The following is a 24006-nucleotide window of genomic DNA, read 5'->3' as shown; positions in this document are numbered from 1 at the left end:
GTATTGATATGAAGCAGGGGACATTTGAACTTCATAACAAAGATGGATGACTGGACCCTGTCCTTGAAGCAGTTAGCACAATGCATTGAGAGCATGTTACATAACTAATGTCTTTATTCTAATGGGCTTAATAAGGTATGTTAGGGGTGAGGGGGATGAGTGGCTCAATTCAAACCAAGAATTTGGCTGAGGTGATGAAATCCAGAAACAGTGTGTGTTCTCCAAGTATTGACTAAGACCATGTTCCACATAATGACTGATAAATTAGATTTCGGGGGATAAACACATCTCCTCTTGCAGAAAGTTTGCGTTCAATGTTTAACAAGGGGGCAGGGCATGATGCAACTGTTCATAATCTGCAAGAAGAGCACAGTCTGTGAAACCAAGGACCTAATTGAGACAGATAACACATTAACACTGTACACCTTACAGTGCTCTTACTTTATGGTGAAGAGGCACAAAGTCCATTATTTCATCATTGATTCCTTTAACGACTTCCTATCGCACAGGACGTTATCTGCGTGGGAAGATTGGGGCTGGAAATTCCACCCTGATTCCAAAACAGTTGAGACGCCGAGCAAAACGTAAATAAAATCAGAATGCAAATCCTCGTTGACCTAAATCCCAGTGAATACAGTACAAAGACAAGATATTTAATGTTCAAACCGATGCCTTCATTCTGAATTTGATGCCCGCAACGGATTCCTAAACGTCCACTCCACGTGAGTCCATCTCAGATGAGCTCAGCAGCAATCGTGCATTGAGACACACTGTTCTTCGGCTGTTGGACTGAGCCTTTCGAGGATGCCCCTTTCACACCCAATTAACCTGTTTGCCTGTGGACTGTTCCAAACAGGTGTTTTTTGGAGCCAGCATTACAAGTTTTAGTTAGCATGAAGGGGGAGAAAGAGCAGCATTCGTTCAGTGGGTGTGCAGTGAGACACTCATTTTCCTTTCAAAGAGGCAATAAACAAGACTTAAGTTGTCAGCTGTGGATCAACATTAATCACCAGTCACTGGAGTGAGTGCAGGAAAAACAAAACTCAATACTGCTGGTTTCATCCTTTAACCCAGATTCCTGGTCTCATGCTTCAGCGGGCAAAAGCGTGGTGACCGTGGTCATATGGAGCGGATGATGGGATGAATGTTTGCCACCTTGCTTGCGACTACCTGCCTCTAAGTGGTGACTCCATCACCTGTCACATCTGCTAACTCATTAATAGAGTCACCGGCAGGAAAAAGCTCTCACGTGCCGAACTGTGAAGGTCCACATGTATTCACACACCCCCGATGTGACGCTGAGTGAGTGAGGGTGTGCAACGTGTGTATTGTTTCATATGAACAATATATTGTTAGCGCGTAATCCCACTTCTCAAACAGAATCCCACTTTCTGCCAAAGAGTGCTGAGTGAAAACACTCAAGAATCCAGCTTGTATCTGACCAGAGCCAAGCAGAATTGGAAGAGAGAGCTGGTCTATTTAAAGGACTTAAGAGCACCGTCCAGATGCTGAACTTTGTGGTATTCCATTTATTCCCAGTACTCGATGTTCTGGCCAATGATATCTGAGTAACATCCGGTGAGCTGGGGAAATCCTGGGACTCAGCGTTGACCGTGCTGCCAAGATCAGGCCCGCTGCCATGAACCTTGATGTCAGCTCGCACAAATGAAATGCTGCCTCTCAGGCCAGAGACCATAACAGCAGATCAATATTCACGTATCTTTACTGTTTCAGTGGTGCTTTATTGGGGATTATGTGGGCTGGGTGGTAACACTGATATGATATTACACACCGTCATCACACAACTGACCAATACTGTGGGGTTTGCTTTGAAGAGGGATGAAAAATACCATATGTTCATAGAGATCAGTCAGACTTGTGGCCTCTGCTTTACTTCTTCTACTTGAAAAATAAAGTAGCACATCCAGCCTTCTGACAAGCATCCATTGAGGTCTGGATTTGGTCCAATTCTTTTGAGGTTTCACTTCTAATAATTTTTTCATTCTGTAGATCATAACTTATGTATCTGAGGAATATCCTTATGAAACCAAAGCCTTATGAAGTCTTTGATGCATACCTTTAATTTAAAGAGTATAAAAAAATCGAGGACAAAGTTATTAAAATTTAAAACATCACTTTAAATATTAGAAAATAAACGAGCAGAAGGTGTACGGGGACTATAATACAGACACACGGCAGAAAGTTAGTTCACATGTCAAAAGGTTCATTTAAGGTAGAATTTATGGTAAATGAATGAATCCAGTATCATTGTCGTCTTGTTTTCATGTGTTAGTCAGCATGGTAGACGCTTTTGGAGGGCCAAATGAGATGGTAAGACAGATTTTCCATTTTACCCCTACAACTCCAAACAGTTGAGATTAAAATAAACACAGCGTTTGTGTTGAAGCTTCTGAGGTTCCTCTTGGCCTTGTGGCTGAATTTTTCCAGACCACTTTTAATTGTGGAAAAATAGGGCAAATCTCTTCAATTCACTGGATCTTTCTGTTTTATATAATGTTCAATATTTTCAATAAAAAGACTTTGCTTTGTACAATTAAGGACCACAAACGGAGTGGAAACAGAGACATATGTGCTTTACAGAGAGGAAAACAAGCCGAATGCCCGCAGCAGTGAAAGTAAATGGATCATAGACATATCATGCTCTTTCCTGCTGGCACACAGGAGTGTTTCTGAGATCAGCAGCCCACATCCCATATTTCCCACAAAGAACACCCCCTTAACAACTACTTTTATATACATTTGTATTATTACACTGTACAAATGACACAGCTCTTTGAATAACCTGCGGGCGTCCCTTGCTGAGGCTCACCATGTGTTTCTGAAATCAGCCAGATGGGATAAAAGTGTCTCTCAGGAGAGCAAGGTCTGAACCTGTTTAGGTGATCTGGGTACCAGGTTCTCTGGGTCTTTGTAGCCATTAGCAGGGCTGGTCAGCGCTGTGTAAACCTCCCCATAGGCTCTGCACACCAGCTCTGTTGACTGACGGAAAATCTGCTCCCTGCACAAACAGATAAAACTCTTCAGATTTTTTACTCACAAAACAGACCCAGCAGTGAATGAGCCTGAACCAGACAAGAGGAGCTACAAGTCGGCCATGAGTTAGGACTTTTTTTTTTTTTTAATGTTCAGTTACCATTGTGTGCCTCTGCTGTCTCAAAACAATGAGTGACAGTAAGTGGTGCACACTGCCATCTATGGATACATATCACAGTATTAATGCACATGCATCAGGTGTCAGGCACAGCGACTGACTTAGCAAAGGAATGAGAGAATTTTATTCCCTCAAATCACATCTGCAACCATCTTTTAATTAAAAAAAAAAAAAAAAAAAAAGACATATGGTAATGTTTTGTCTTTTTTAAACTTGTGATGGTTCCAAAGCATCACATCTGGACATTTTCTACTTTGCGTGTTTTCAATCATAGTAAATGCATTATTTTTGGTTTTGAACTGTTGGTGGGACAAAACGAGCCATTTCGCTCTGTTCAATCAATCACGCTGCCTCACACTTCTTTTAAAATGTTGTGTTTTGTTTAATTTTACGAACTCTATGTACTCTCTTTTTAACTTCTTTCAGGCTTTTATTTTCATTTTCATTTCCTTTTCTGATGAATTTTCTCTCGTCCATTTTTGGCATTCTGTATCTGTTTTAATTCATCTTTATCTTACTTTTCTGTCTTATTTTACATCATTTTCTCTCCTTGTTTTTACATTCATTCTGTCATTTTTAAGTGAAGGATTTGGTGCGTGTAATTTCTTGTTGTAAAGCAGTTTTTTCCTCATAATTATTATTATTATTATTACAACATTCACTGTGAAGAGCCCAGTGAGATGACTCAAGTGCACAGTGGGAAAGCCTCTGTTGTATCCCACTCTGGCTCTTGAGATTCATATTTTTAATTGGTCCACAGAGAACACAGAACCACGGTACTGTGTATAACACCTAACTCCACACTAACAAGTGCACTAACACGAAACATGAAACAAAGGGAGTCTAAAAGTACATCCCCATTATCTGTACACTCCAGGAGTGTTTTCAGAGTACTGGCTGGTGTTTTTGTGTATTTAGGTGAGCAGAGACGCAGACTTGAGAGATAGCTGGAGAGAGGGAGAACGACAAAGAGGAGGAATGATTTCAGGGAACGAGTGTGAGTTGAGAAATGGACCAGAAGCTAATTAATGGCGTCCTGCCCATCAGTCCTCCCATGTCCATTAATAGAGAACATTAACCTGAGGTACAGAGTGCTCCTCAAGCCTGCTGCACTTCCCAGTAAACGTGACTCATAGAAAGAGTGCTCCAATGTAGCAGCTGTATTCAGCTAAAAGCATGTGCATTTTCTGACAGTAAGACAAATACAGGCAGTCGTGCAGACCACTCTCTCAATGTGTTGGTGGCTTTTGCAATTTAGCATCCAAAATCGCAGTGCATTTAGTCGAGTGTTTTGTTTGGAATGCAGTAATGATCATATTACATCCGGGAAACTAATGAATGTTCAACATTATTGGGTCAATGCTCCTGTTCTATTTTTATCACTCTGAATGCGCTCCTCACTCTGTTGATACACCGTGCAATGTTGTAAACATTTCACTTGAAGCGTGAATGTTGCATATATGCTATTCTTTCACATGCTATTCTTTAACAGAGAGCTACTATTAGCTATAAGGACAGGTACTCACTTGATGGCCGCACTGAGCAGGAAGTTGAGCTGTGGCATCACAAGTGTGTCAGGTGACGACAAGTACCGATCAAACTGGGCCTGTTGTTTGCACGAGAGTGAACAGGAAGTGATGAGTCAAAGAATCGGAATTAAGAGAAAATTCTTTTTTCTTCTTGCAGGAAAATTTGCTGCAAAAAAAGACTCTGAGTAACTCACCATTGCTGCTTTCACAGAAGAGCTGTCCATGCTGGGGAGGAGGGACAGAGGACCCTGAGACAGAAAAATGGACATCATCTTCGAATCCAAATCAAGATCACAGCGTTTGAACAGAAACAATGTTGAATCTCAGAACTCAACAAAGGTCAGATGAATGAGGTTCTTCATTCATTCGGGTCTGCAGGCAGCACTGAGCAGAAAGGTTTCCTCTGTCATTAGTCTACATTAAACTCAGCAGCTGGTTAAAATGGATGGAGGCACGGACACAACGATGACTGAATGAACGACATTCCCCCCGGCCTCCTAAATGTATAACAAGGATTGTTTCTTTCTTCAAATGTTGAAAACCGCAATTGAAGTTGATAAGAGATTAATAATGCTGGTATTCATTATTCAGCATGAATTTATAGCAATAAAGAGATTGTCTGGGGAAAATACTTGTTTTAATACACTGAACTGGATGTGTAAACAGGAAAAATTCCCTCCCTAAATCTTGATGTCAACAAGACAAAAACTGTGTAAGGTAAAGACATGACCGACTTTGTGAACACAACAGCAGGTACCTTTCAGGCAATTAGCTGACACTGATTATCCAGAATGGCAGCATTAAGTCAAGCTTAAACGCCTAAATTGCCAACATTAAAAGCAGCAAATAGACAACAGTGCAAGGGTCGAAGCTACAGCGCAGTACCTGCAGTGATTTTATGGAGATATGGTCATATTAACATACGAGGAGCCTGCAAACTCATCTGCTAGCTGCTAGCCGGTGAACAGTATTGTTTTAATCACTGTTTTCTTGTTCCTGACATGTTCATCCGACGTATCACAGAAAATTACAGGGATAAAATGTTGAACAGATAGCGAAAGTAAACCTTAAAACTCTAAAATAAACTTGGGGATTCTTGTCAGCCGTTGACATCTGGGATGCCGTCGAGTGTAGACAGCTAGACTTAATCTTTTCAAACAGAAGACTATTTAAAGCAAACCCAAGACAGGCCACCCGAGGAGAGAAGAATGACAGTTCTTGACTGAGCTTTGCGTTGAGCTGCAGCAGCAGCAGCAGCAGCAGCAGGGTGTGGTGTGTCCCAACATGACCCCGGATTTCAAGACTCGCATGCTAAACCACAACTATGGGTCTCAGTCAGCCCAGTGGCAGAGTGTGTTACAGAGGGAGGAAGGCCCCAGGGCATCAGCTCCCTCATCTGCACAGAACACTTCTGGAGAAGCCAAAGTACTTTAATAGAACATAATATGATCTGCATCTCTGTGGCCCTTTGAAAATCTGACAGAAATGCTGTCATGCTCTAATTGAGACATCAATCATATAACTACAGCAATAGCTATTGTACAGCCCAAAGAGCACACTGTAAGCAATGGGACCTGCATAATATAAAAGAGGAGCCTAAGGGAGTCCAACAGGAGAGATTTGAGAGAGAAATTCCACACTAAAACTTCACAAGTGAGTGCATGTCAGTGTGTTGTTAAGTGCTCCACCTGTTCAGCCGTGTGCTGCTGGACACAGCTGTAGATGTAACTCAGTCCGGCTCTGGTCAGCACGTAGGATGCCTGCTCGTTGATTAGAGTGTCAAGGTGAGCCTCGATCTAGACAATGTGGGAGAGAGTGGCTTAAAATCCAGCCCAAGCCTACATTGTAAACCAATGGTACTTGTGGTTAATGGAGAACCACTGTGCTATTGAAAATGAAACTTCCACAGGAGCTCTTGTGGTGCTCAATTACAAAAGGCGTGCTAAAAATAGAGAGATAGATGGTGCATTTGAGCATGAGCAACAATACATGACGCACACCCTTCCATAAGACCATGAATTAAATCTTTTTAATAAAAGATTTCATGAAAAGAACAAGAATAATTAACTATTTGTAATGAACAATAGCACTACGAGCAGCAGCGTGCAGGCTGTATGCTGAGCATTCAAGCTGAGTAACATCAGTGTTTCATGAGTCTGTTTGTGTCATACTAAGGTGGGTTGTGTTATTATTAGATACACACTCTTGATGAAGTGTAATTAAATGCAAATAGACTGATTCCATAGTTATTTGCTGATAACGGTTTTCAATTCGGGCAGACCTGGAACTCGAGCATCTCAAGCCTCTTGTCGGTGAACTCAAAGAGAGCCAGCGTGGTCTTCATGACATACAGTGAGTTGACCATGTAGCTGGCCATGTCAGCGGTGCCGAGGTTACTGGCTGACACAGTACACAACTGTAGGAGGGGATCCAAGATGCACGAGAGCACCTGGGACAGGCAAAGTAAGACAGAGCAATAAGAGTAAAGTGAAATATCACTGCTAAATGGTGAGAAAAACGCATTGAGACAAATACATTTAAGACATACAGCAACCGATCAAAGAAAATTACAATGAAGGGAGACACGTTTGGCTTTTCTCCCATCCTGATCATACTGTATAACAATGGGTTACCTGAGCAAAGTCAGCCTGGCGGGCATCCAGAGGAACCACAGATGAGTCATGGGAGGCCAGCACCTCCCTGAGGAGGGAGAGTGTCTGAGTGAGGGAGGCTGTAGGTCCCAGGTCTGCAGGTGGCAGCTCCACCTGCACAGGCAGACGGGGCCGGAAGAGGGCAACGTATTAGTAGATGGAGCGAAGTTATTCTTGCAGAGGTTAGCTGTGTGTGGGCTGTAGCCTTCACCAGGACAAGCCATCCTCATGACAATATCGAAGCATTAAACATCCATAATGAGCAGCATGGCAGGCTGAATATACGACTGCGCCCTGCTGCTTCTCTGAGGCTCAGCTTGTTCAGAGTCAGAAGAGCTTTTTTAATGAAGAGGGTTTTGATTTCATTGGCCTCTGGATGGACAACACAGAACTGAGCCCAGCCACCTTTGTCCACCTAATAGAGCAAATTATGAGAAGGCTGTGTTCCTGGCATTAGCGGGAATTGACACACAAACCCTGAGGGCCTTCAATTTGATTAACACCAAGCTACAAGGATAATTCTCGTAACTGCTATTGATCAGGACATAGCCAGCATGTTATGTGGAAGAGCTCCTGCTCGTGCTGAGGTATATTTGGATGCCAATTTAACTAAATGGTAACAAGTCTGGTGTTTTTTGGCAGTTAGCGCCTTTTCGATGCTGTGGCCGACAGGCCGAAACTGTTTACAAGCACAAGTGTTTCAGAAATAGCCTTGTTGTCTTTGAGGGTTTAGATCCAGGGCTGAAATACACAATGTGTGTCCACAGGATGCAATACTGAACTTCTGCACTGTCATTTAAGCAATTTCATGAAAGAACATTGCAAACCGTCTCTATTTTAAAAACAATTCTTCTCCCTCTCCTCCTCCCCTTAGATCACGGCTGGGCAACCTTTTTCCAATCAAGGGCCATTTCAATTGTCACAGCATCCTTTGAGGGCCAGTCTCAGTGGCACTGGTGACTGGGCAGCACCTGAGAAGCTTATTATGCATATGCAATGGTGATGGGGGGGCTCACTTGGGGTGGCCTTAACCAGAAGGCCAGAGGTTCCCCACCCCTGCCTCAGATGATGGTATCGTTTTCCTCGCTGTCACTTTCTCACAACCGCACAAATAAAAATAATCTTATGGATTATTCAAATAAAGGTCACCCTGGTCATACTGTACCTTGTCCATGAGTCTGCTTGCATGAAGGCTCAGGCTGTTGAAGAACATCTTCTTGCTGAGGATGTGCATTTCTTCAATAGTGATGAGCAAGGAGGCCACACTGGTCCCAATGATAGAGCTGGACAAAGAGCAAAGACGTGGATGCGATTGATCGACAAATCATTTCAACTCTTTCTCTGCAAACTGGATTTGAGTTAAAATACCTGATGGTGTGGTGGTAGAACTTCAGCAGATTGGACAGCTTGTAAAGCAGGACAGCACCTGGCTCAGCCACGATGACTTGTTCTATCCGAACCTGGCACAGATCCATAACACACAGCAGAAGTGCATGAGCGGAACATGACAGAACACCAGAGCTGCTTCAGAGCTTCTTAAACTTATTTGGTTGCTCACTTTCAGCGGCCTGCAGACTCCCTCAGTGATGTGTCCAACCACCTCCTGCATGTTCTCCTCCACACCTAATGCAAGAGATATATGAACAAGACACACACACACAAGCACAGTATTAATGAATACAGAATTGGGGGAAAAACAACACAGGGTCACAACATTCCTAATTCACAAATATTCAGAGTTTACATTTACATTTGAGCTCACTGTGTTTATGCAGGTGACAACAATGTCATCATTTAAACTCAGGTGACACCGTAGAACCACACTGACACCTGCCTGAAAACACAGGGCTCAAAGTCTCACACGATTGGTTAGGAGTGACATCATAATCAAAATGAAATGATGCAGAAAATGACCCCAAAAGGGTGCAAGGAGATAAATCCTGACATTTGATAGCCTGGATGTAAGAGCTTAGCATAACAAAAAACTGAGCTGTCTTCACTCTTAACTGAGAACCGAAGAAGTTAAATTTGGGAATCAAGCACAGGATTAGTTCATCAGGCTGAACTAAAGTAGATGGAATTAGATGTGTTCACACTCTCGAACCGTTGCCAGCAACTCTAACCTCACTGAGCGGCTGGTTACCCAAACTCTGTGAAATAAACAAGCTACTTGTGAGTCTGTGTGACATTTGTTTACAAGCCCTACTTCACTTGTAAAATACACCAAATTAAAAGATGCAACAAAGCAAACATTTCCAAGCTGTAGGTGTCACCGCACCATTTTTCAACCGAAGATGTGAATGGGCTGGAGATGACGGAGAGCTGCACTGTGTAATTAGCGTGCAGGAAATGTCGTACCTTGCAGAGTGACTTGTTTCAGCAGAGCTTCGAGATGCTCTTTCTCTGAGGCGGTGGCTTGGTGCAGCCAGGCCAGCATGTCCCCAACATACCTGAAAGAACGACAAAACAGTCAGTATTAAACAGCACGTCACTGAGGGGCCAACCTGAGGGCTAATCTCACCACGCCGCGGCCACAGCCACATCGAAGCATGGGTCATCGTGTTTCACTCCCCTCACACAACAACACACACACACACACACGGCTTTTGGTGTTACATAACGGTGGAAAACAGCAAGGTTAAACTTGAATTATTGTGTGTAAGCCTGTATGTGTACGTGTGTGTGTGTATTTGTGAGCGAGTGTGAGGACATAGGGAGGTGAGAAAGAACTTGATGTTCTCAGAACTGCCAATGCCTCCTATAAAGTGGAGGTGATTTTGTGTTCCACACATGGCTGGTATTCTGAGAAAATCTCCCACTTGGCTCCTGGGCACAGGCGGAAGAGGGAAGAGGATGTGGTACAAGAGGAAGCTCAGACACTTCTTGACAAAATGGACATTTAATATCCTCTCGAATTGGGCTTTTAAAGCTAAGAATTTCAGATGATCGGAACTAACTCGAATAGATTTATGGTTTATGAATTGTGGCATTTGCAATCATACAATAGATACAGTACATAAGAGAATACTAAATGTGTGTTGGGGGTATAGCTTTGTTTTTGATAAACTGCAATATATTTGTATCCTTAATATCAGTTAGACAAACCTCTTCCATTTGAACGTCTCTGTATGTAGTCTGAAGTTCTGCTAAACGGTGAGTTTAATCAAGAGAAAGTCTGAGAGTGTTTTCACAAGTTCATGCAAAATCCTAATAATTGCCAAACAGGTATGTTTATTTATCAGCTCTGGTCGTGGCCACATGTTAACGGAGTTTGATATAACCCATTTGTTAGAAGTTAAATTAGCGATTCTAGAAATACATAAATTAGAACTCGTGGTTGAGTTCCAGTAGCCATTCATCTTTGGAGTTGCACAAATATAGATGATCCTGTTCTTAAGAGGAGATTCGTTTTTCGTTTTAATTGAGCAAGCTACATTGATCATCAGGCATACCTTCAGCATCAATGACAACGCAGAGAAGCATCCCTGTGTTTCTGCAGCTCTGGTTACATCAAAAAATAGCTTCATTTCTATCAGAACTGAAGTTTGCTTTTGGCTCTATTACAATAAGAAATGACAATGTTCAGCTCATAAATGGGACTGGAGATGTACCTCATAGGGTCGTGTGAATGCATCTCTATGGGGCGGGGGGTTCCTCCCGGCCCACCGCGGGTTAAGGCGTCGATGAAGCCTCGCACCACCGCACACCTGCGTGCAGTCCCAAACTCATCCATAGTGTACCTGACCAAACAGAAGAGAGAGAAGGCAACATTCAACAGCCAAACCTCATGTGAAAAGATGTGTTTTTGTGCAGACTGTGTGTTGGAGGTCAGTCGCTGACATATATCAACAATGCAGGCAGCTTTTCCAGAAGGAAAGACTTTGAGGTTGTTTTGATTACTTGGCGGTGGCAGGCTCAGTGACAGACTAAACACAAGATAGTGCTGAATTAAGACTCCAGGAACACTCGTCTCCGCTGGCTCAGCCTCAACATCCCCAGTCAGCGCGCGACCTTGGACGAGCGGTGGGCACTGAGACAGGTGCATTTCAGAGAATGCAGACAGATAGAAGGAGGGTTTGCCATGAAAACACATCTTGCAGTAACGTGTGAAACTGTGCTGTGGGTTTGTTTTGTTTTGCTTTAGGGACAAAGTTTAACTCCCACAAAGTGAGAAAATGCATGAATCCAATTATTTGTTCTTTATGAGCATATATTGCTTTCCTCTACTCGAGGATACAATTTATTTGCACAGATATTTGACATTCACTGCTTTTAAAAACACTTCAATTAATTTTTCTCATTGTGTATTTTCCTTGTCAGTCAGTGCTTGTCTTAAAATAACTGAGTAATGGGCATTAGCAGCACTTAATCACATGGACTTCAGGCATTTCAAGCACTTAAAGATTTTCAAGACTAAATAGTAGATAATGGTCTGATTCTCAGAAGGACTGAATCCTTTGTTTATCACTTAACACACAAAAAACCCTTGAACAAACAAAACTGTGTTTGTTTACAATGGAAATGAATCCCATACGATGTCTCAGTCAAGTTCTGTATTTACTTGATATAATCATAATGCTTTCCGTCTGATTTGAGCACTGTCTTATTAAACTATGAGCTGGCTGGATGCTGGCGCGTTTGCTTCAAGCTGTTTGCTCTCTGTTGTTTTCTAAGCCTTTGTTTCACTCATCAAGAATCTCTTTGGCCGTAAGTTCTCACAATTCACCTGCGAGTGCTCACAGAGGACGGAAGCAGAGTGAAATACAGAGCACGCAGCCATCTGGCAAAGATGTAGTAAACAGAGGTGGTTCAAAAACATTTTTAGGGCCAGACTTCTACAGTTACTATTAATTAAAATGAATAAATAAATGTGAATGCAGGAATATCCATCCCTTGAATTTTGGAAAAACATCCACTGTTACACATCAACTTCTCAGTGCTGGAAGACGTGTAAACACTGATTGGCACGGAGAGGAAGATAAATTTAGGGACAGACCATCCAGCACGTTATTCAGATAAAAACTTGTTTCTGTTTGTAAGCGTGTGTTTGTTTGCACGTTACTTGTAAAGAACAGGTCGGTCCTGCAGGGCCTCCATGGCTTGAGTCAACACAGGGCTGATATCACAGGTCTCTTGGGTCAGCCCTCTGCATTCATCTTCGTGGAAAGAAGGAAAGCAGGATAAGAAATGTGTCCACACGCTGTCATCCAGCTAACTAAACAGCTGCATCTTTCTAGTAACTGTGCCTGTGTTATGCTCCATTCATTGTTTCTAAATATTTTGTACCATGGCAACCCTTCTGGTACGAAGCAAATCAAAGCACAAAGAACATTTTTCGATCATATTTTCCCATGAGCTTGAACCAAGAAGTCAGTTTACTCATGTTTCAAACAATACAAACAGTGAACAGGCAGAGGACAAACTTCCAGACTGTGAACAAAATGGGTCAACACACTCCTCTCCTGTCCACTAACCTGAAGCTGAAAAACACAAAAGACGTGGAGGAATATTCCACAAAAAACAGCAGATTAACTTATAAAAAGAGACACTTCAGGACATTTGATGAGAAAATACAAAACATAACTTACAGCTCATTCATTTAGCCAAATTTTCACTTTCCAAATTTCTTGATTTGGATTTTTTTTTTTTCTTTTTAGCAAATCTTAACCACAGCAAAATAACCATCTATACAGAAACTCATAATTTAGTAAATGCTCTATATTTTGTTATTGTATAATTATACAAAGGAGGTTTCTGTGATCTAAATGGTTTATTTCCATTTTGATTTCAATGACAAAGCCCATGGTTAAGATGAGGAAAATTTTGGTTTCTGGCATTTTTTTGGCAAAACTCAGTCAGAGATTATAAATCTCAAACCTCAAATGTGTCCTGTACAAGCCATTACTCCCACTTGAAAGAGTTCAGTTTGGTATTTATTTTGATCCAGTCCGGTATGGAGACCTCGTAGAATGTGTACATAGTGTGATTGTGCTGTTAACTCTGTGTACTGCACTCACTCTGAGCCCAGCGGTAGAGCTGCTCATATGATGTCTCCTGTAACACGGCCATCTGCTCCATGATCTCTAACCTGGAACAAGCACGCAAACCAAGACCACACATTACATACCCATAACCCCAGTGTCAGATCCCTGACTGTGACATACCAGACCTGGATGTTTTTTTTTTTCCCGCCTGTCTGTTCCACCCTTCAGGTTCAAAATAAATGCCATGAATTTAACAACAAGAACAGAATGACTGTAAAAGGCGCTCTGTCATTTTAATCTGTCGCACAAAGTGGAGCACAGAGTAACGCTGAGGCGTGAGAGGTGCACCTTACCCTGCAGTCTGCTGGTTGGTTCGCAACAGGATTTTCACATCCTCGTGGATGTGCTTCACTCGGCTGAGAGCTTTGAAGAAATCCTGATGAACACATTAGGAGAAACACGGGTTGAAGATTTGCAGAAGTCATTGAACGCTTATTGCCCAAACACTATATATTACAGCTCTAGTGAAAATGTTTTCTGATGTGACATTGATGATGTAGTATTTGAAACTGGTCGGGCAGTATTGATGCAGTATTGGGTGGAAGCTGACAGATGTGTGGTGTTATTTCAAGCGTAAAATGTCTTTAACACGTATAGTAGTTGGTATACAGTATAAAGTGAGAGGGAGGACGGTAGGAAAAGGTGAAAATTACATCAAATTCCTTCAGAATATCAGTTAATGGTCAATGGAATATCTTGACCACATCTTACACCTTATCAGGTATCTGGCAGCATGTTGGTGAGAACAGATCATCCTTCAAATACAGGATTTGATGATGGAGTCTCTATTCTGACACAATGTGAACGGAAAGCTTCTTTAGATGATTTAATTCATCAGAATACGTTATAATGAAGATTACCTCAGTAATTGGTGCATCCCGGGCGCCTCGAAGAGTGGCCATCTCCTCATTGGATAGCTGGAACTTAGCAAGGAAAGCCTGAGCAACCTGAGCTCTCACCTCCAGACGGTGACTGTGGAGAAAGAGATAGATGCTGTAATTTCTCTCTTCTTTCTATCTTTATAAAGAATAAAAATTTTCTTCCATTTAGTTTCTGTTCATTTCAGTTGGACATTTGTTGTTCAGGTGCAATTTGTTTTGTCTCTCTTCAAGGCCTCTGAGGATTTCTCTTCCAAAAAAGCATTCAGATTTTTCCATTTTTGAGTTTTTTTCAATGTATTTTGCCACCCCCCTCCTGTTTTTCTTTTTTTATTTACTGTGCAAATAAAAGGACCTGTCAGCGTGGAAAACAGAGTTTTTGTATGCTTTTATTTAAGCGACCAAAAAAAAAAAAGGTGCATGTTGTCAACAAGCTGTAATGTTTGAAGTCCTACAGCAGATGGCAGTCACACCCCTCACACATGTTCGCTCACAGTAAACAGAGACAGAGAAACAGGGTGGGACAAAGAGTGAAGATATCATGTCCAGAAGTGAGAAAATAAATGACAGAGGGAGACAAGAGAAGAAAAAGAATAGAGTCAGACACTGGTCAGGTCAATAACAGCAGCGCGATCACTATCACTATCACTGTAAGTGTCTCTACACAATAGTCATCATGGCAACCGCTCAGCCAAACAGGGAATTCTGTCACGGGATAGCAGAGCAAGAGCGAGTCCTCATTCTGTCCCCATCTTTCCATCCAAACCGCCTCATCTATATTCTCTCCCCTGTCTGTGAAAACAAGGCCAGATCAGTAAATCACCAGGTTGTTTTGATGGAGCAGAAGAACCCAACATTATCTGACCATTGTCTCTCACACAGCTATTACCAGCGCTCAGCCAGCTGAAAGTAAAGGGTTGTAAATCTGTTACAGGATTCTATAATTTAGTATTTCTTGGTACAGAGCTCCGCGTCTCTCACACAGGACCTAGAGGCGTCTTTGCCCTTTTCGTGCTTCATTTTGTCGCAACACACTGAGTCCAGCTTGGCTGGACCAACGCCTTAAATTTCATACACAGATAAGCTTGAGGAGCACACTTTTAAATTTTACTTTATTACAGCAGCTGCCTGCATCTTCACAACTATAAGCAGTGACAATAATAATGAAAGCTTAATTTTTTAGAGACACGCCAGCCGTGCATCTACTTTGGAGGCATTTGGAGGTTCATGTTTTCACTGTGAGACTGTCAAACACTATCTTTTAGTCTGTCACAAACACTTGTAATTACAGTAAATTATTTAGGATGGTTAAATCTTTTTGTGTGAGGTACCTGCCCAACCCTGCACACATGTGTTCAAAAACTCACCGAGCATCAGGACAGAGAGCAGGAAGTTGAAAGAGGATTGATTGGAGTAAGAGAATCATGCCACTGAGGGATTACAAATTAAAAAAGGAAGCCCTCAAGCTACCATATTCCACCACAATTACACTGATTTCCAGAGAATTACAAGTGATGCGAATGAGGTCATTAATAAAACTGAGAGGTGTAAAAATTAGAGGACCTACTTCCATGTGAACTCGCTTGTTTTCTCCAAAAGTCTAATTAGATCACGCTTTCCGTAGAGATTATCTGCGGCGCAAATGTGGAATTTCTATCATTACATGTTCTTGAGTTATCATCAAGGTCCCACATGGCATTTTTAATGGGACATAACATTTATGTCATGAAGAAGTGAAGAGTCATGAAGAGCGACTGTCCCACTTGGAATGACCACTCTGACCTGACGTAAGATCCAAACGATGCCATTAGTAAACTTTTGTGTGAGGCAGGCGGTACCGTTCTCATGGTGCAGTTTTCTTATCCTTGCAAGGACATGACATGCATGTAATTACTCTACAATAAATTTTAGGTCCCATAAAAATGCCATGTGGGACCTTTATTCCCCAGATTCAATGCGGCACATGTGTGCGTTTCTGTATGTGTTTCACTCTTAAGATGATAACAAATCAAAGAACTGTTAAAGACAGAAATTCCATGTTTGCAATTTTATTAGAGAAAGTTAAAGCTCAGAGTCTAAAAATCAATTTAAAATTTTTTTTTAAATCAAGTGCAGAAAACACAAAATCATTAGCGATGAATTTGAAAAGAGAAAAAGGAAGCACCTGTTATTACTATTATTATCATTATTATTATTAACAGTATTCTCAGAGTTAAAGCACTTGACTTGCAATTATATAATGTAATCAACTTCCTACGTCAGAACTACGACCTCATGAGTTTCATTTTAAGGAAGAAACTGCGTCCTACCCCTTATTTATTAAGGTTTCTGCCTATAGACATGTCGCACTTCATCGACATGGGAACAACCCTTTTTCACATGTCAAACTTTGCCACAGATTCACCTCCAGAAGATACGAAATGCCACCAATTTCTCACGTCCAGGCCAAAAGTGACAGACCTCTTCCTCCAGGATGTAAATCACGACAAAGAGACAGGCTGTACACGCCTGTGCAAGGTGAGGAGAGGTGGATTGTGGGAGCTGTGTGGCAGCAGAGCTACAGAGAGTAAGGGAACAGTGGAGCAGCAGGATCGCTTTCTACAGCGCTGTCAGGACATGACACATTCTTCTTCAGGCTGCAATTACCGAATACCAGAGAGAGGCAACGCACTTGAGTGAATCAGCAACATCACACTGTAAAGGCAAATATGACTGTGGGCCAGTGGCTCAAAGGAGAGTGAACTCAGAGATGTAAGATTTTCTTACAGCCAACAAGTTAAAGTTACAGTTGAACCAGGTTACATCATGTTACGTGATGAGATGAAACGAGCTACAGAGTGACCGGTCCGTCTCTTTGGACCACAACAAAGCTACAGACCGATTGTTTGTGAGCGCACACAAAATCAATCAAGCAGCTTGATTTTGTCTGTTCAAGCACAGAAATTGTCACAGAATATAACACGTAAGAATCTTATTAACAACTTCATCAGTTTATAAAAACTGAGAGCTTGATCGCTAGTTATCACAGGTAAAAACAGCAGACATACGCGTTTTACTTGAATGAAAAGATTTACATCACACTTCCCATTTCTTATTTGGAAAACTGATTGCTAATCATACAGAATTAATGATATGGGGATCAAGCGCTTTGTGTAACAAGCGAATGTCCAAGCCTCTCAGAAGCTGTAAAACATGTGGGTCGATATCCATTAAAATCTATTAGGGGCCGTTTCAAAGGCTTGCATGGAAATTTGGCATTCACAAAGCTCTTGGTTAGCCATGCACCAGTGATCACAGGGTGCAGTCTCAGTCAGTCACATCAGACAACACAAAGGCATACTCACAGCCACGCTCTCATTAACAGCCAGCAGAGCCTTGATATGGCTCAAGTGTCATTTTATACAGGTTGTCATTTACACTCTGATGTCCCCAGTCGCTCTCTCTAGGGTTTCAGAGCTCTTGATTTATTAATGACCTACACAGAAGTCACACTGAGAACATTTGCTTTATTTTCAGGAAAATCGGTCTGTATGAAACATAGGGCTCCATATCTAACAATTCACCATACACTGTTGGAATTACTGTGGGAAATGAGCGGCTGACATAAGCCAAATGCAGGTAAATCTTAGGTGTGGTTATTAAATTTATCTACATTGCTCTTTGGCATGCAGCCAAGACGTCCTACTGTGGCTGCCTGAGCGGTCGCTGAAGAAATAAAGCAGCAGTCCAGCTCCTTCAGCTCTGGCTGCTCGTGAGGTCACACAGCGCAGAGAGACATCCATGTGAGGTGTCTCAACTTGTTCAGCAGATAACATGTCATGCTAAGGCAAAGATCACACAGTGCAGGGCAGCTGGGTAGCATTATGTTTCATTATGGAACAATGCATAACACCTATTAGTGCTCTTGCTGACAGCATCTTTGAACAGGACCAGCCCGAAACAAAAGAGCAGCACGTCTGAAAGCCAGCAGACAAACACAGGTCGTCTACGCTCATTGGCTCGCCTCTTCCACCTTTGCCTCTGCACACTGTAAGCAATCCGCTGTTCCTTTCCATTTCATTAGAGCTGACAAATGACACAGTGCCACTGGCAGATAAGATAGCAAACAGTTCGGGACAGGCCTGCTCTGCCGGGTAAATAAACATCAGGAGAATCTGCAGAGCTTTGAAAATGACTGTACAGTCTCTGCAGAGCCGCCCTCTGAGCACGAAATGTGAGATTATGCTGCAAATGTAGCACTGCTATAATAAGTGTCAACAGAAGAAACATCAAAAAAAAGCGGTGGCTTGGGACTGCAGAGGACCGTGTGACCTGAAATAAATCTGACCGAGAAGAAGGAAGAATGGTGTGGTGGTTTGGGCTGACGAGTGGGGAACCGAGGGAGGACAGCTTGACTGCACACTTCCCCTGGCAGCTCTTCTGAGACAAAACTGCTAAAGACAAGGTCAAAGCCCAGCGTGCAGACACTATTCCATCTGGCTGCGGGGTCACTGTGGCTCTGCGAATGAAAATGTCATACAGATGGACAGCAGGTTCCAAAGGGACCACTAGGCTAAGAAAAAGACAAGGCAGGGGGCCGATCAGAGGGGCATTCATGTAAAACCTCTGACCGCTTCCCTTCAGTGTTCATTGTCTACATGTATTCTCTGGTGGCTCTGTCCCCACTGGTGTCTTTCAGGGCTCTCAGATTCTGAGCTCATCTCTTTCCTTTTCAATCTCGCTGCCTCCCCTCCTATGTCACCTTTTCGTCAAGGAGGTCCTGAATCTGTGCCAGTGGAGCATGGAATTGCCGCGGTACATCACAGCTGGCAGCAGTGTCTTTTGCCAGAAATCTACATTATCTTTGCCCGTGGCCCTGCCTCTATGTCAACTCACAAGGTCACTGAGCACTAAGGTCACAGCCGCCACAAATGCTAATGAATCCCACCCCAACCCCCAGCTATCAGCCAACGGGAGCGGGTGTTTTATTTTCACATCCCTGTCAACATTCTGCCGGCCAAATTCATAGATTAATGATACCTACATTAATTTTACTGGCAGGCTTTCAACCAAAAAAAGAAAAAAAAATTCATCAGTATTCCAAGAGTTTCAGCTGGCTGAGTACCCAAGATGACTCTACTCATGACTCTATGTGATGGGGAGCTGTATATATTGGATCTGCATATCTGATGGCTCTTAATACGTAGTGTCAGCAAATCTCAATGCTCACACTCAAATGCAATAACATGCTGATGTGCTGCTCTCCATCTGTAATAGTCTGGCTTCAATAAGATCAGGGAGCAATGCAGTGTAAACAGGAACTACTTTGATGTGCATCGGAAGGCCAAACATCACAAGACATGACGAATAAAACAAAAACGGCCCATTAATGATGATTGCTGCCCTCCTTATGTAAATAGGCAACTCCAGGAGAAATATTCATCAACCTCATGAATCATTCATCCCTCCTCATCAAAAATAAGGATGTGCTTGCCAGCTTTTCCCACCCTGCACCAAAACTCCCTAAATTCTGACAGTAAAGAAAAGCTGCTTTTTACAGAGCAGAAATTTAGTCTTCGTGTTTTAACTGGACAGGTCGCATCTTTGTGCAAATATTTTAAATTATCAGTATGAAATTCTTCATGTGGTTTGGTTCCAATAGAATGAACTGTCAGCAGCAACTCCAGGAAATAAGAGGAGGTGCTAGCACATTAAAGAAGGTCTCACTTTCCAAACAACATGTGTGGAATAGAAGCTGGTCACTAGCAAACTGGACCACGCTGTTCCTGCTGTGCGCTTTGATTGAAGTGCTACTTGTCTGGAAACTTGCCTGAATAGAAAAAAGGGTAATTTCTCTGTGGAAATGAAAGACCAGAGAGAGCGAACTAATGCTGTCGAGCTTCGGACTGATGAAGATGCCTATCAGTGACATGATGTGATAGGTTTCCAAAATGACTTGTAGCCTCAGAAACGATAAGGGAAGAAATGGTCTTATGGGACTTCTTTGAACTTTCTGCAAGTAATTTAGAATAAAGTTCCCGTCTTATCTCCATGACCTCCCTGACATTCTGAAATACTAGCTTAGAAGCTACAGGAAACACCCTCATTATATGGCGTATTTTACATTGTGATGACAATTTACTGAGAATCAGATTGAGAGACAAATTGTGCTTGCAGTGATAGAATGAGGTTGAGTCTCTCAATTAAATCCCATATCAACAACGCTGAGCACAGAACTTGTTCAGTGTAATCCATTATGACAGCCCGACAACAAACACTCACTTACATAAAAGGTTCAGGTTTGTTGAGACTTTTACTGAAATTGTTTTGAGTGCTCACTAAATGCTGCAGAACTTGAAAATATAATGCAATCCAATAGAAAAACACCAAATGACTGCCTTAGAAGTTACAGCAGACCTCAATTAATTCCTTTCCAATACACTGCCTACAATAATTAAAAAACTAAAATCTTGTGTTTCCCAAAGGTAGTAATTAGGGATGTGCACAATTAGCCAACTAGTCAATTAAATGTTAATTATTAATTAAAAACTATGGTCTGTCTTTTTTTAACTTTGCTCCCATGATAATGTACTTTGCCTCACAGTATTTTAAGACTAGTTTAAGATTAAAATTGTGTTTTGATGTCAGGGAAATTACAGGAGTCGTAATGACACATCCAAACACACACACACACACACACACACACACACACACACACACACACACACACACACACACACACAGAATCAGAACCAGAATCAACTCACTTTTCTCCCTGCAGCTTGTTGGTTTTTACAATGAGGTCTTGAGTTTGCTCCTTTGCAGCCTGTTGAAGAAAAGTTATGGTGTTACTAAAAGATGGCTTTATGAAAATGATGTTCTAAAAACAATTTAAATAAATAAATCACAGAGTATGAGGTGTTTAAGGCCATACACTTGATCCACATCAAACTGCAATCTACTGTTGTTATGAATAGTTTAGCTTTGGTACATTATTATAGGTACAGGAGAATTTTCAAACGACATGCAGAGATGATCAAACATACCTTTAATCTATCTGTCATTTCTTCACAACACGTGCTCATGGCCTGGACATCCTCATGAACACTTTCAAGCTCCTGAGGAGAACATGAAGTCTCAGTTAGAACACACTGCGGCAGATATACTCTCATTAACACACAAAAAATCAAACATTAAAGGTGCAACAGGCTGCCATTTGTTGAACGGAGCTTCAAATTAGGATGCGTATCCTGTAGCCTTCCCAACAAATATTGGGAGGAAGCCTGCTTGAATCAAATTATCCACTAAAGTCTTCGGCACTGTGATTGCTGCTGCTAATAAATTCCCAAAATCTTAGTAGGATCTTAGTAGGTGAATCTACTCAACAGCTTCTCTGTGTCAATAATTCCCAATCCACCTGAATTAAAAAAAATGAATCACTGCAGAAATGCATTGGCTGGTTAAATAGAGCAACACTTGAGTGCTTGCACGTGGCTGTGTGAGGGTCTACCCACTTGGCAATGAGGACGACCCAAACAGGACTTTGTTTTTGCTGGTTTCTTTTGCTGGATCATCCAGTGAACATCAGTCAATAAGTTCTGTTTCAATTATCGAACATTACCAATAAACATAAAAGCTGCTTTTAATGTAGGTTAAAGTTGCCAGCTAAGTTGGGCAATATGCAGCATGAATCGACCACGGCCAAGGCATCACATCCGAGAACAAGTCAGAACTAAAAACTATGTGGAATGACACACCAGACAGGCAGATCATGGAGCTTAACACTGCTTTCACAGCAGACATGTACAGGTTTATAAGAGCCACTGCAGCTTGACCGCCTTTGTCAAACACCTTTAACGCACTACTACAGCCCACAGACACACACTTCTCCATTTATGGAAGATACAGCTAAAAAAACAGGTCACGGGGGACAAGGCCTTTCATTACTTGTTGAGATGCTCGACACATGCCCCTGTGTCATATTTTACAAAATGAACTGTCTCCTGCAGGCCCTTGGCACCCTACTGATAACAAGCTGTACTGTTGAAAGGCTCTTTTCAACTGTCAGTTGGATAAAAACTGGTATCAGGACATCAGTGATGACATACAGATAGACTCTTCGTCCCTGCTCTCCTCTGAATGAGAACTGACTGAATCATTGGACAATGATGAAATAATTGCAGTGTTGAACACCAAGTACCACTGACTGACTTATCATCTACAGTAAGCTAATTTACAATTTTGGAAGCCTGTTGACCATTTCAATATCATTGTTTGTTGGATGTCTGATGTCTGATGTTGCTGTCTCTGCCATCTGTGTGTGTATGTGCGTACATGCATGTGTGCAGTTTACATGGCCACTGTGCCAGACTATGTTCAAGTGTCACTTTTATAATATATTATAAAATGTTAACAGGCTTGCTGGTGCATCTCTATCCATACTCTTGATTAATGATGCTATTGTGCAGTGGTGTGTGTGAGTATGCGGCCGCCATGGGAGGCTGTGCAATGCTGTTAATGTTTGACCATGTGCCTGTAACATTACCTCTGATGAAGGCTGGTATAATTAAACTGTGGTGCGTTCAGGCAGGCACAGTTGTAACGGCCTATTTTTGGGTCTAAGAACATATTAAATATGAATAGTCTTTACTACACTCAGCCTGCCTGATTTTCTCTGTAATAAACTCTTGCAAAACTCTGTTACCTCTTTTACTTCCTTGAATATTCGTGCAAACTCCTCGTTGATTGTCAGGCTGCGTCTCTCTATGTCACCACGAAGATTTCTCCTGGTCCGCAAATTGTTCTCAGTGAAGAACACAGACAGCGCCTTCAGCGCCTCCAGCATTTCCTGAAAGCACAAGAGCATTAGTGTTGGTCAGAATCGTCTCTCCTTGCACGCATATCATGAAAGTGCCTTCGTTAACTCTGACTAAAGACTGAGCTGTCTTGGCACGGGAAACTGTTTCTTATGGAGATACTAACCCCGACAGTTTACACAATCCACACTCAAGGACTGCAGCAACATGCTAACTTAACTGTCAAATGAAATAACATTTATTGCCATTGTTATGATGACTAACCAGCTAGCGAGGGGCGATATTGTGTCCTCCAAACAATTATCTCGACACGACTATAAACGCTAAGAATAGAAATCTGTCCAGAAGTGTCGCGACTAGCTTCTACATATAGCTAATGCTAATGCTAGCTAGGTAGCAAGAAGCTAACCTCTTCTGACTTACCTTGTCATTGTCAAGCCTCGTCTCCAGGATTTTGTTGAGCTTCCTTGAAAGCGGGTTATTGGGTTGAGGATGCGCATTTGAGTTCTGTATTGCAGTGGAGCTATCAGTTGAAATTTCTACCTTAGTATCAGCCATTGTACACAAACACCTCCACGTCAACTTTCGGAAAATGTTTTGGTCCGTCTGAGATTAATGTCCGGTCAGCGTGTAGAGCCCTGCAGGAGAGCCACAGAACGTTCCGCTCTGCCTTTATTTATAATTATTTTTGTTGAAGCACTTGTTATTTGTTAAAAGCTATCATATAAAAATATAATAGCTCCTCGTCTTTAAGCTCCACAGTCCTTCAAATAACTTTGTCTCTGTGTTATATTATTTCAACCACCGAATAACAGATGCACTGTGACAAGATAATAGTTTTCCAAGTCATATGCTTTACAAGGCAGCGTTCGTGTAGCCAGTTTATTGGGTCGGTGTCTGAGGCCGATTAACTTTTATTATTATTAAGATAAGAGAC

At 42.0% G+C, this 24006-nt stretch overlaps 1 protein-coding gene across 1 annotated transcript; it reads right to left on the bottom strand.

Annotated features, from left to right (window-relative positions):
* Window positions 1–1713: 1713 nt before the first annotated feature.
* On the bottom strand, window positions 1714–23671 carry cog6 (component of oligomeric golgi complex 6). The gene is made up of 19 exons (XM_076736040.1): window positions 23493–23671; window positions 22958–23101; window positions 21300–21371; window positions 21021–21079; window positions 14257–14368; window positions 13690–13772; window positions 13370–13440; window positions 12415–12508; window positions 10964–11092; window positions 9711–9802; window positions 8911–8975; window positions 8721–8812; window positions 8518–8635; window positions 7335–7466; window positions 6983–7150; window positions 6390–6497; window positions 4896–4949; window positions 4699–4778; window positions 1714–3019 (listed from the first exon to the last, which is right to left on the bottom strand). The coding sequence occupies exons 1-19, from the start codon at window positions 23625–23627 to the stop codon at window positions 2872–2874; spliced, it is 1956 nt and encodes a 651-aa protein (XP_076592155.1). The 5' UTR covers window positions 23628–23671; the 3' UTR covers window positions 1714–2871.
* Between the last annotated feature and the right edge of the window lie 335 nt (window positions 23672–24006).

Source organism: Chaetodon auriga, chromosome 7 (assembly GCF_051107435.1).
Source record: "Chaetodon auriga isolate fChaAug3 chromosome 7, fChaAug3.hap1, whole genome shotgun sequence".
Lineage (NCBI taxonomy): Eukaryota > Metazoa > Chordata > Actinopteri > Chaetodontiformes > Chaetodontidae > Chaetodon > Chaetodon auriga.
Note: the sequence above shows the minus strand (reverse complement) of the source record. Positions and strands in the feature narration are given on the sequence as shown.

Coding starts and splice junctions, on each gene's coding strand:
- cog6 (XM_076736040.1), bottom strand. CDS start 23,627: ATGGCTGATACTAAGGTAGAAATTTCAACTGATAGCTCCACTGCAATA. Junction 11,093..12,414: donor GACCGACCTGTTCTTTACAA/GTAACGTGCAAA, acceptor CTGTTTGGTCAG/GTACACTATGGATGAGTTTG. Junction 3,020..4,698: donor CTGCTCAGTGCGGCCATCAA/GTGAGTACCTGT, acceptor CTGTTTGTGCAG/GGAGCAGATTTTCCGTCAGT.